General features: G+C 42.6%; 1 protein-coding gene across 3 annotated transcripts in view; it reads left to right on the top strand.

The window, feature by feature from the left end:
• The window catches only part of TRAF2 (TNF receptor associated factor 2), a 429,606-nt gene that overhangs the window by 110,321 nt on the left and 305,350 nt on the right, over positions 1–13,935 (top strand). For all 3 annotated transcript variants that reach the window (XM_069241424.1, XM_069241427.1, XM_069241425.1), the window contains exon 4: positions 7,948–8,160. In XM_069241424.1, the coding sequence (XP_069097525.1) occupies positions 7,948–8,160 (213 nt within the window). The remainder of the gene's footprint in view (positions 1–7,947; positions 8,161–13,935) is intronic.

Here is a 13,935-nt window from a genome sequence, read left to right as displayed (position 1 = left end):
GATTGAAAACTGTAATCACAAGTAAATTACCTTTCCTTGCTCACCAGTCTGGGATTGGAGAGACATTCGTTACTGACAACATTGAAGCTTTCTCTCCTGAAAGTGGAGTACATTAAACTGGGTCACTGGGCGTTGTATTTTAGGTTTAGTGTGGTTTATAATTGGTTTCCTATGGCAATAGTGAGACATTCCAAATTCACTGGAGTTATGGCACCATTTAAAGGTACAGCTGATCTTTTAGGCTAAAGTTATGGAGAGGTAACTGTTCGCACAATGTGTCTGCAGTGATGCTTTTTACCAGCAATGGCCTCTATCTCCAAATCTACTGGTTGTGTCTGAGTTTTCCACTGGCAGGGCACACACAGCTATTCACAGTAGCACCAGTAGCCACTGGCCACTCATCTAGTAAAAGGGAAGCATGACCGTGGCCTGAAAAACAGGATCCTGATTTTAACGTGGATTGTCATCCTGATTTCACACGTAGAATTAAGGTATGTTGTTAATGACTTAAATGAAGATTTCAGCGGTAGAGAACGCGGATTACAACTAAGTAAGATTTTACTAGCTATCATTAGATCTTCCTTAATGGTCTTTGACACTGGGTGGAGCGGTGAGCCCACCTCCCTTTAGAAGCAACAGGATGATAACAAATGTAAACTTAAGATGGTTTCTCCAAAGACGGTATGTAAAAATACTCCGGAGATTGTCTAGAAATGTCTGTATGGACGTCCAAGATGCCGTATTACAGCTGTAAGTTTAAGGGCTAGCTCTTAATTGAACCACAATGCAGTTTATCTCCTTATGGAATGGGTTTTTGGTTTCCCAGTATTTGGTGTACTAGACTTTTGCTTTCCCAGTGTTTGGTGTATTAGATTTCTGGTAGCATCGATTTAAGCAGTATATTCTGCAGATGGATATCGATTCTTTAGAAGAGTATAAACCAGTAGGAGTATATGCAAATAGTTTAGATTTTTCGAATGCATTTAGCCTTCTAATTTTATTTTCGTGTACTTCAGTGGTAGAATCTTTTGGTGGGTTCTCGCTCACTTGGATCTCCAGTACACGGTTCACTCTCTATTATTCCATTGATTCAGCAGCAACACCATCTCTCTTGCCTGGGCATGTTATGGGTGCAAGGTTCCCTGGCCATTCCCAAACGAAATACATCTACGTAGATAATATTAAACACTTTATACTTCTAATGTAGTGGATGTTAGACACAAAATGTTAAATATATGGGTGTATTGCCAACAGGGATTGATGGGTGTTGGAAAATACCCCACTAGGAGGGGTCACCCCAAACTTTTTGCCTTCCTCCTCCTCTTTTTCTGACATTGTTTTTGTTGGCTTTAGGACCCTGGGCACTCTACCACTTCTAACCAGTGCTAAAGTGCATGTGCTTTCTCCCTAAAACATAACATTGGCTCACACCCAGTTGGCATATTTAATTTATTTGTAAGTCCCTAGTAAAGTGCACTACACATGCCCAGGGCCTGTATATTAAATGCTGCTAGTGGGCCTGCAGCATTGATTGTACCACCCATATATGTAACCCATTAACCATGTCCCAGGCCTGCCGTTGCAAGGCCTGATTGTGTAGTTTCACTGCCACTTCGACTTTTCATTTAAAACTACTTCCCAGGCCTTAAACTCACCTTTTTATTACAGATAAGCCACCCCTAAGGTATGCCCTAGGTAGCCCATTGGTCAGAGTGCTATGTAAGTAAAAAGGCAGGACCTATCGTTTTTTACTATTGTGAAGCTTGCTCCTTTCATAGGCCAGCATTGGAAGTTCCCTTGCATACTTTTAAGTGATACATTTTGATCTGAAAGGAATGCCACTGTCATGTTTGTTATAGTTGGAATGGAGTGAGAAACCCTGCTTACTGATGAAGTTTTGATTTAACATTACTATTTTAGAAGTAGCACTTTTAGAAAGTAAACATTTCTCTGCACTTAAAGCTTGTCTCCAATCCATGTCTGGTCTGTGCTGATTGACAGCTCCCCTTGTACATTCCACCCAGTCAGCCATAAACACAGGACACTCTGCTGCATCTGCATTTATCTGCATACTGATTGTTCTTCCTGGGCAGGAAGGGTGGACAGGCTCTCACTTACACTTCAAAGGCTAGTGGCCTGACCTCACACAAAGGACTGATAACCTCCAAAGATCTCCTGGCAGACAGGACCGGGTTGAACGGGGAACTAGTGCACTTCAGAACAACTTTTTGAAGTTCCTCCGACCCCAAAGGCACATTTTTGTGTGTGTGTATACTGGGTCTGTGACCCTATCAAATCAGACACCTCTGGACTTACAACTGGACTCTGTCAGAGGGACTGCCATGCTGCCCAAAGGACTCGTCTGGACTGCATTTCTAAGAGGACTGCTCTTCTGCTTGTTGCTCTGCTGCTTGCAGCCCCCAACTCTGCTGGAAGGACTTTGCCTTCCCTCATAAGCGATCTCCGAAGGCTTGGACTCAGCTTGCCTCCTGTTAAGAAGTCTCAGGGCCATCAAAGACTTCACCAGAGAGAGAAAATCCAGTGGGTCGGAAAATCAACGCAGTGCCTGCAAAAATTGACACAGCGTCTGCCTCGCTGCTGAAAATAGCCACTTTGCTTACCGGGTTGACACATTACCTGTTTCGTCCGCCCAGCATGTTATGGATTTTCCTTGCATCGTCCTTGGGTGTCAAAATATCCCCGCACAGCAGTAAGGAGACAAGACTGCGCACCTGGAAACCGATGCATCACCTTGCCCACAAAGAAAGAATTGATGCATTGCCTCTGCAGCGCCAAACAAAACGACGCATCACTTTAGTTTCCAATGCATCACCTCCTCTGCAGCCCTCTTTTACACTTCCCAGAATACAACCACTGATTTCTGTGTATTAAGACTCATCTAAACATTTAAAAAGTAATATATTGACTTGTGCATATTGGATTTTTGTCATTTTGGTCTTACTTTATTCAGATGAATATCTATTTTCCTAAACTGGTGTGGAGTACTTTTTGTGGTGTTTTCACTGTGTTACTTTATGAGGTATTACCAAATACTTAACACATTGCCTTGTAAATTAAGCCTGCCTGCTCTGTGCCAAGCTACCGGAGGGTGAGCACAGGATAATTTAGGTTGTGTTGTGACTTACCCTGACTAGGATTGTGGTCCCTACTTGGACAGGGTGCATAGCTCTGCCAACTTGAGACCCACTTTCTAAGAATGGGATAGTTACATCAGCTGCATTTCGTGTTTTACAGATATACTTGGCTAAAATGCCCTTTAGTTGTGATGTTTAATTCATTTGAATAGCATCTGTTTATGTAATGGAACATGAAATTGACACCTGTGTTTTTCCTTTGGGAAACGCTCGGAAGTTAACTGCCTTGCAACATTTGAGTTCCTTCACATTTTTGTCACTGTTTTTGAATATGAAAGCTATACATCACTACCTTGGAGTGACAGTGCAGTTTCTGAAAGGGAGACACGCCTTATGCCTTTATTATGCCCATTAGTGGTGGTGTAGCCGCTGAAACAATGGTAATAAACAGTTTATATTAGTATATACCAAAAAATCAATGACATGATAAATTTCACCTCTACTAACACAATGCAAATAAAATGCAAAGCATAATTTTAAAACTTCTCCAAAATATTTCCCAGTTTCTAGATAAACTGAAGGCGAGCCTCGTACAACTTAGTATGAAATTGCCTCAGATGCTGACCTCGCCCGAACAAAATGGACCACACATGTAATTTCCTCTAATTACTAGGCGGCAATCTCATTGCTGTGATCCTGTTGTTTTCGTCTCATTTCATAACCTCCTCCACCTTCAGTGGTTGGACATAGTACAGCTTTGTCTGCTGGTAGTTTGGGTAGTGAATCTACTCAGTAGTTGTGGTTGTGCGGGCTCCAGGTTGTCGTTCCTGGAATGGGGGAACACGAGGGGGTTGAGCCACCCACAGTGAATTGCCAAGGCCATTTTTTTCTGTTGCATGGGCAGTGGAGTGTCCATCTGGGAGATGGGCACATTTCACACGAGTGACAAGGAAGATGGAATCAGAGTGATGACATTTTTTTGAAGATTTTATGAAGCTCTTGTAATTATTTTAAATACAGTTACATCATACAGCTGGCAATAATAGCATAAAATAATAATATTCATTTGACATGACATTCAGCAAATTTTCAACCTCGCACAATGTTTAATGACCAACTTAAACATTAGACTTGTCAAAATAAGCAGTTTCCAATTGACTGTCCCTTCATCTGGTTGCCATTACGGGGGTCATTATGACCCCGGCGGTGGGTGTAATAGTGGAGGTATTACTGCCAAAAGGCTGGCGGTACATAACTCCATTATTATGACATTGGCAGTTTGGCCAAAGCCAAACCACCAAGTCACACACACCGACCACCACAGCGGTAATGACCGTCGGGCTGGAGACCATCACTAGGCCACCCATGGCATTTTGATCCTGCCCACTGCCATGGTTTCCATGGTTTCTGTACCATTCCTTCCCTGGCTCTGATAGGGGTCTCCCCCTCCCCAGAGTCATCCTTCCCCTCCCACCCTCCACATATATACACACCTATACACACACGCATACATTCATACACACTCACAGCAACACTCACGAACATACATCCAGGCACACACGCAATCACACAACACAACATGTACGCACACACACACACACACCCATCCAGGCACACACGCATTACACAAGCATTCAAACAGTCACACACACCCCACACATGCACATAACACCCTCACCCCCTCTCCTGTCAGAGAACCCGACTTACCTGCTTGCAGGAGGTCCTCCGGCAGGAGACTGGTGTCCGCCAGCAAAACACCGCCAGGCTGTATCATGGAACATGATACGGTAGTTGGTGTTTTGCTGGCGTGGCGCTGCTGCTGGCAGCAGCGCCACCTTACCACCATCTGCTGCCATTACCGTAGCCGCAATTCCGCCAGACTTCTGGCGGAGTTCCGGCTACGGTCATAATGCCGTGGACGCCCAGAACTCATTGTTTCACTGTGAGGGGAACATTCCAACTAGTAGCCTTATTTTAGTTCCACCCAAAAGCTTTTTAACGTAGGGCAATTCCACGTGACATGTAGGAAGTCCACTTCCTCTCCAGGGCGTATGGAAGTGGAATCGGATAAATTGTATGTAGTTCCACTGGGGTCAGATAAGTGGTGAATCTAAGTAGTACTCTTACAAGCTTAAGGTGGTCATTGTCAACACTTATTTTGCTTCAAAGTGTATTTTATACCATTCTTTAGCTGTAAGTGGTTCATCTAGCGCATCTTGCTATCGCTCTTGTACTTTCAGTAGCCCTATAGGTTTATCTGGATGAAGCGCTCTATATTAGAGAGCTGTAAAAATGTCCAAACCCAACCAACAATATCAACATTGACTGTGTACGGACTGGCGTGTCAGGAAAGGTTGGCCATATTTCTGTGACAGTAACTGAAATGTTGGCGCATTATAAAAATTGTCCAGCTGCAATGCTTTAGTTCTCAAGTGCATCCTTAGAAGAATCTGCCTTTGAGATTCCCTTCTGGCATTTATCTGTGCCCACTGATTGAACAATTTATGCAAAGGAATGTAAGGACCAGAGCATACAGCACTCTTCTTATGATCCTTCTCCCTGCTTTATCCCAAATATTACACACTTGTATCACTGTAAACAGCATTTATCTCCCTGCCCCACATTGAGTGTTCAGTGAACTGCTTATATGTGTATCCTTAAGCAGTATTTTTTCTCAATTTTCACCTTCAACCAGCTAGTGCACTGCATGTTGCAAGTGAGCAGCCATGTAATAAAGGAAAGCGTCCTTAACCACCTGCCCTTAACAACGCAGATGTTTCCCACGCAAGTGTAACCATGCGTGCCGGAACACATGGGGTTTTCTGTGCCTTAACCATGCATGTGCTAAACTATGTATATGCGTGGTTAAGGCACTGAAAAGGGCATGCGTTGTTTGGGAGAGGACGCAGTGAGGTAAGTGGAGCTGTGGTGAGGGTGGATTAAGGGATTGGTGTTGGGGGGGGTTCAGGTGCAGCCTATTTTCTTTAAGGGGCAGGGGAGGGGGATTTTTTTTTTTTTATGGGCAGGCAATTTTTTTTGGGGGGGGTTATTTTTCTTTTTTACTGGGGGGTTAGGGTATTTTTCTTTTTGCTTAGGGTCGTTTATTTTTAAAGGGGTGGGGAATGTTTAAGGAAGGGCAGGGGGAGGGAGGAAAGAAGAGGAAGGATCGGGAGAGGATGCGGTGAGGTAAGTGTGGTTGGAGCAGGGTTGGTGATAGTTTTTAGCGGTGGGGGTGGATTTAGGGCTTAGGGTGGGTGGGGGTGTCGGGCTATTTTAGTTTTTAGGGGCAGGGTGGGGGGTCGTGGTGTTTTTTTTTTTTTTTTTTTTTGGTTCAATAGAGTAATTTTGTTTTTAGGGGCTGAGGTGGGGGGAGTCGGGATAGCTTTTTTTTTTATTTAGGGCTTTCGAGGTAGTTTACATATTAGGGGGGAATGTTATAGGGCTCAGGGCAGGTGGGGGTGGTCAGGGTACTTTCTTTTTTAGAGGCGGAGGTTAGGATATTTTTTTTTTTTTTAATTAATTTTTTTAAAGGGGTAGTGCAGGTATTTGGGGTGGGGGTAGTTTTGGGCCTGAGGGCCGGAGACGGGCATTGCATGAAAGAGCCACACATGCTGTTTTGCATGCCATTTCCATAAGTCTTTACTAGGCATGCTTTTACATCAAAATTGGTTGTAAAGGCATGCGTGGTAAATGCATGCATGGAAGCCAGGCAGTTGTTGTTCCGACCGCGTTGTTAAGGCATGCGCTGTTCTGGCATGCATGGTTCCATCATACAACCTGTAATAAACCTCTATATCTGAAATCTCCACACCTCCCCGTTCCCATTCCAACATGGTTAATTTGACACTACTCCTCTTGCCCGTCCACAATAATTTGTCCAATACTTTATCCAATTCATCAAAGGTCTTTTTCGGGATTTCCAATATAGCGCCTTGTAGGACATGCAGGCAACACTGTAGGTACACCATTTTTGTCAAGGCTACCTTCCCCATCAAGTACGATCTAAGGATGTTACAGAATTTAATAGGTGTTGAGAGTCCATACCCAACTCTGTCGATATTCAGCTTATAACCTTCTACTTCACCCAGTGTGATGTGGGTACCAAGATATCTAAAACTGTCTGTCCCACCTCCAGGAGATGTTGGTCTGGCTTATCTTTAAGCCACCCCAATGGAAACAATTTTGATTTAAAGTGACGAATATAATGACCCGAGACTTTCCCAAATCCATTTAAGGCGTGAAGCAAGATAGGTGCTGAATATGTTGGCTGTCTCAGAACAGGGCATCATCCACATATAATGACACTATATGTGTGGCGTCACCCAACTGAATCCCCCAAAGGCTGAGCACTTCCCTTAGCCTGCAGGCCAATGGTTTAGTGGCAAGCACAGACAGCAACTTGGACAGCAGGCAACCCTGTCTCATGCCTCTCTTAAATGCAAATCTTTCTGACACTGCCCTCCCTGTGCTGATATTGTCGGTAGCCCTTACTTTTGCATGCTGAAACACGTTTAAGTGCAATGCCTTGCAGTCTTTACCTTGATTGTACAACTTTATAAAAACCCTATTGGGTGCACTGTGCTCTGAGACAATTTGTTAATCAATAAATGTTGTATTAAATTATCACAATAACTGTGACTTGTTAAAGGTTTGCAATTGCCAAATGTACAGCCATAACTGGGGCTTAAGACTGGATTTGTGCATTAACTACTTCAAAGAATGTTAGTTACAGAACATAGGCATTCTCTTAAGCTAAATAGATGACTCTCAATTTTCTCGGCACATGCGCCACTTTATTTCTGTGTATGATGGAAGTGAAAAAAGCACAAAATGTATTATTTTCTTTTTTCAGAAATCCTGGGGCTTCTTTGGTTCACATGGCAGCAGTGAATCCTTCACCACCTGGTTCACTGAATTCAAATAAGCCTGGCTTTGCTATAACGGTCCTGGGAACCACATTGGAAGGAAAGTATATCTGCTCAGACTGTCGAAATATACTGCGGAGGCCTTACCAAGCGCAGTGTGGGCATCGCTACTGTTCGTACTGCCTCAAGAGAATTATAAGGTGATTATTGAGTAAAAATCTGTTCCTTTGTCTTTTTAGTACTAAGTTGTTTATTGTGCATTTTTGCTAAATTACTCCTTTTTGTTTTCTTATGTCTTAAGTTTTCACCGGTAGGGTGCCTGTAGTCTTATCTATTACTCGACTCTTCTTTGTGATTGTGTATCATCTCCATTTTTTTCAAGAGAAACCGGTATTGACTATTTACATAGATGAGTGTTCTCGTCTGGCCATTTTGTCTTTGGGCATGAGTTAACGCTAGGGTTGCAGTGTGATCTGCATGTAGCCTTTCCTGCTCTTTCCTTTGTGTTAGCTTTTATTGTTGGTTTGCTTCAAATCACTGTTGTTGTTAAATCCCATACTTTCCAGTTTTATATATTTATATATTAAATGATATTTATTCTTATTACTTTGATTTTACAATTTAAAAGGCATGTGCCTCATAGACCACCTCAGAACTGCAAGCATCATATAATGATGTGATAATTATAAGATGGCTACTGGAACGTCTAGACATGTGATCTCTTTTAAAGGGTAGGTGGCAAATGGTTGAATACGAAGAGTTGCAAGACTCATCTCTTGTACAGTTGTGGTGGCTGAATTGACTGTATTAAACGTTTTCTTAGGGCAGATGACTGGTTGGTACAGTAGATGAGAGGCGTTGCATATAGCAGGAAATCTGCTGAGAAGGTGGTTCTGCACCGACGTAAGACTATGAATTCTTACAGGTTGAGTGATAAAGAAATTACATGTCTCACAAGTGGGTAACTGTTTATAGGTCTGGCCTAAGATAGCTTTACCTGTTTGTTGGGCTCATGTGATGGCAAAAACAGAGAATGGAAGAATGTTTAGGTAAAAAAAGGTAGTTCCTCGCAGTGCGTAGCAAGTGTCAACCACTGACACTGCATGAAACCTGTTTGCTCTGCAATCAGCGTTTCCATTAGCCCTCAGGTGAACTTAGCTTGACAGCCTTGCAGTGGCCACCATGGATGAGTGTGCAGATGTCCTGCCAAGAATGAGCTAGGAGCCCCTGGACCAACATAGATGAAAGAAATGCAGTGCATCAAGGCCTTCACTCAAGGTTGCTATGATTACATGGTTTGTGGCAGCAATATTGTTTTGGCCAAGTGGTTAGAGAGGAGTTGGAGTTGCTGCTGCAGGAGCACTGTTGCTCTCTTGCCGATATGGAGATCAAAGCAGCAAACACAAAACCTGGCATAAGACCCTTCTCCCCACTCCATATCTTTCCTGCAGCACAGATATGACCTGCTTCCTTGGATGGTTCCACCACCCCCTCTGCACATACACAGCAGCTCTAGTGTCGGGGACTCTTATGTAGGCCATGTGCTAGGTCTCTCTAGCAAACACATAGCAGCATATTGTCCCCTCTCACTCTACCCTAAACAGTATTGAATACTCCACCTCAGGCAGCACTGACATCCATGTTACAAATAAACCTAGGCAACTTTAACCTAGCTGTTACATCTCAGGAGCACCATGCTAGCCTTACACTCAGTAAGAAAGCTTCTTTCGTGTCCTACCTGTAGTGTTCTGCGATAATTGCCTGAGGTAGGCAGTGATGAGGGGAAACATTTTCTACAGGGCACACTGACACAGGTGGTACTATGGATGATTGCCCTGGTGCCAAGCCGAACGTGCAGGGAGCCTGGATTCTAGCAGTGATATACAGCTGCAGTGGCTGTCTGACTCGCATTCTTGCAGAACCATTAAGGGATACACTCCTCATATGTTTGGTTAATTAATGTTCTAACCCGTGCAAACATTGTTTATGTAAGCCTGTCTTTCCATGTGAATTTCAAAGCCAGGCCTATTGGTTTTGCCAATACTTGTTCCTCATGTCGCAAACGTAGAAGCGAACTGCATCTCAAAGATTAAGCAGTGCACATTGCTGCTGCAGGCGTTTTCCACAGGAAACAACACATTGCAGCATGTTTTTTTTTGTTCAGTTTTTTGTTGTGAAATGGTGGTAAGGTCATGGACCAGACTATTTCTGGTGAAGTGTCTACAAAAACTACTTGTATAGGTCCTGTTTAGTGCATACGTAGCAAATGTAGTACTCCTCGCTGAGCAGAATCCTCCCTTGTGGAAATGTTAATTGTGTCCCTAAATAACAAGGAACCTAACCCACTTTATTCCTCTCCTGTACACTATAAAGGCATACTCCCAAAAGTATCTTAAACAGATTGCAAGACTGACGAGCACCAGTGTACACAAAGCTGCCCATGCAGGCTTTCTAAAGGGATTGGACACTATTGATAAAACATTGAGGCTCTATGTCCTAATGATAAACTTTGTACATACGTTTTTTTATGATTTTCTTTGTCAGTTTCTCTGGTATTGGAAAACCAACCCATTGTAAGAAAAAAATCAAACAGTGCAGCTCGCACCCTTTCTTGCATGTGCAATTGTTTCATCATAATTATCATGGCATAATTTTACATGTGACAGGATATGTGTACATCTTAAAAAGGTTCCAATATATTGAGAATTATTAGATTTGCAGAGTGCTTTGTTATGAGATGGTCATTGTAAAGATAGTGAGAAATTTAGACATTCCACTTTGGGAGAAGCTATTAAGTGCTCCTTATACAAACGGTATTAGAGTTAAATTGTGTTGTTACACAAACACTTGTGATTGGCAAAGGTGTGAGGCAGAGCTATCCCCTAGCCCTAATTTGCTTAATTGCGTTTATCAGAAGATTAACCCTAAAACTCCTATGCCTCTTAAAGGATGACCCACTTTGGGGGGATTCCAACATCTCTATTATTACAGCAAAACCATTGTTCGGTTATCTGGCTTTAAATACTTTCAGCATTCTACGGAAGGTGAATAAACGTGTGTGGTGTTGGGGAGTTGTAAACTCAGATTTTGTCTGATTGTCATAAAGCTGTTTTTACTTGATTATTTGAAGACGCAATTTTCTTCTAGGGGCTGCTTAAATAATCACATTCTAAAATCCAAAAAAATGCCTCTGTCTCTGCAGTCTCTGTAGCGACAAAGCTGTGCTGTTCTGTCTATGTTGTTGGCCTGCAAAATCAACATTGTATACTTTGTAAGGGGCTGAAGCATGAGGATTTGTACACGTAGCAGCCTTCTGTGTAACGGAAAAAAGTACATTAAATAACTACTGTTACTTGCTCAGGTTATTCTTCCAGATTAGGGTACAGTCAATTGAAGGTACCTACTTATTTACTGGATTTATCTTTGTACGAATTCAGAGGGGCCCTATAGCTGTTTTCTTTTGGCTAGCTCATATTCTGGGAAAGGATCGCTCTTGTAAGTTGTGACAGTGCACTCCGATCCAGCATTAGCAGAAGAAACTACCAAAATGAAACATCTTTTGAGAAGGAATCCTATTTGAATGTTGGTGACCGTTCATCTAACAGGCATATCTCTCTCTGCATTTACATTTGGTGAATATGTTTTTTTGATGGGTTTACTGCCAAAGGGAAAGGTGTGTTGCTTTTCTTCTTGGGAAAATTGCATTGCGAAACTGTTGCATTTTTGTCTGTTTTGCCTTTTACTCAGAATAGCAGCTTCCAAATTGTCATTTCAGTGGGAGCAATTCGTTTTTTTCTTTCTTTTTTTCAACAGAAAGATTCATAAGTGGCACTTTTTCACAGTCTGGAGATTATTTAGGTCATCATGGATGACCTATCAAGGGTTATTTCTCTGTGAATCGATTGTGGGTACTTTTCTGCCAGGGAATCCTCATCAATAGTCATAAGCACTGAATAGTCTCGCCCATGTGCCAGGATCCCGGAGCCATTATATATATATATATATATATATATATATATATATATATATATATATATATATATATATATATATATATATATATATATAATCTTAATAAAACTTTGTACTATAGCACTGTACATCTGCTTTCAGCCTAACGAAAGGCTAAGAATGGCCAATTTGTTATACGTAAATGTATCATTTAAAACTGCTCTGGGATCCCTGCGTGTGGACGGACTATTCAGTGCCTATAACTTTGAGGATTCTCTGGGAAGAGAACTAGGATTTCAGATGATTGACTTTTCCTTATCCTTTACCCAACTTGATCAGATTCTCTCTCCTACTTTCGGTGGGTTAACTGAAACTGATGAATGAATTGAAGCCTGCCATGATGGCTCTAGGTACGGCGTCGCCCCCGCCACCAGCAGCAGCTGTAAAACCTTTACTACAAAACGATAATAAACTGTTTATTATCGTTTTGTAGTAAAAGGGGCAGGGCATTAGGGATGACAAGAACTGAGGGGGGAGTGCTGTGCACTCCTCCTCAGTGCACATTTATTTTTGGCCGGCTCTCTCGGGCTGCCAAAAATACATGCACAGAAGGCTCTCTCCAGCCCAGCAACTCAGTTACCGGGCTGGAGAGCAGGCACAGGCTCCCACTCTGCATGGGAGCGCCCTGGCTAGGCACTCCCGGCCAATCCGAATGCTGCTTTGAGCAGAATCAGGATTGGCTGCAGGGCAGGCTGGGAGCCTGTGCCTGCAGTGCAGGAGAGTAGCAGCGTTGCTGCGGAGAAGCAGTTACATGTTTTTTTTTATTTATTTTTTATTAATTTATTAATTTGCTCCCCCTCCCCTACCTGATCCCCACCCTCTTCCCCCCCCCCCCACCCGCCCGAACAAAGCCCTGCAAGTAGCTCCTGGATGGCTTCCACTTTGGCTGTTATTTGTGTTGACATTGGAATAACTGGGATCAATTGGGATTTTCCAGTTGCTATTGTACTTCCTGTGTGGGGCAGTTGAATAAACTATAGTCTGTTTTGAAACTCTGAAACTTGAAAATTCTTTTGGTTAGACTATTAGAATTATAATAACTATAATATTATGGAATTTTGAATTGTATTGTGTTTGTTTTCGTGGAATTATTTCCAAAATAAATTGTTTGATAATTATGGTAATCTTTTAGCAAGCCTGTGTTTTTTTTATTTTTTTTTATTTATTTTTTCCAGTACCAGTCAACATGTTTTAGCCATATCCATGTGTCACAGCTCAGACAAAGATCTTGAAATGCCACTTGGTGACTACGCACCATCTAACTGCCAACCCTATTTCACTGACAACTTAAGCCTAGCTCCTTGTCTGGATTTGGGAGGCCCACAAAGCACCATGGAATCGTCAGTCTCCATTTCTGTGTGCTGTGTTGCAGGCTCATTGCAACAAGAGGTTGAGCAACTTATTCTCCAGGGACTTGATTTTTAATTTACTCTAGCGACTCTGGAAACTTGCATCAGGGTGTCAAACCCAGCTGACTTCTTGGGCAACTCTGTTGGAGTTCCAGGTCAAATTCCTGATTCCTCCTCCACCGACAAGATTTGACCACAGCTACCACCCACTGCAGGCTGTAGTTGAGAGGGAGGGTGCAACCCATTGACTGAGCAAAGAGTCCTGCCTCAAGAGTTACCTTGCACAGTTTATACATAACTGTTACAAATATCGTAGATAGGGGGATTAAAGAATGTTGTAATTTGTTTGTATTGTTTATTGGGGCGCATAGAGTTGGGTGAACTGTTCGGTTACTGCCAGCAGAGACTGCTGTGACCTTGCTTATGAAAAAAATTGAGTGACAGCCCATTGGATGTTGGGCCATTGGTTACTGAAGACAGGCCAACGGCTATTTTGAGGGAGTACATTTGGAAATAATTTTTCCTATTCAGACCACGAGGGAAAGAATGCCAATCCCAAACAAGGAAAAAATAACCTCCAGATGCTGGGAGAAAACTCCCAGTATTTTAGGACCA

Source organism: Pleurodeles waltl, chromosome 6 (assembly GCF_031143425.1).
Source record: "Pleurodeles waltl isolate 20211129_DDA chromosome 6, aPleWal1.hap1.20221129, whole genome shotgun sequence".
NCBI classification, from domain to species: domain Eukaryota; kingdom Metazoa; phylum Chordata; class Amphibia; order Caudata; family Salamandridae; genus Pleurodeles; species Pleurodeles waltl.
Note: the sequence above shows the minus strand (reverse complement) of the source record. Positions and strands in the feature narration are given on the sequence as shown.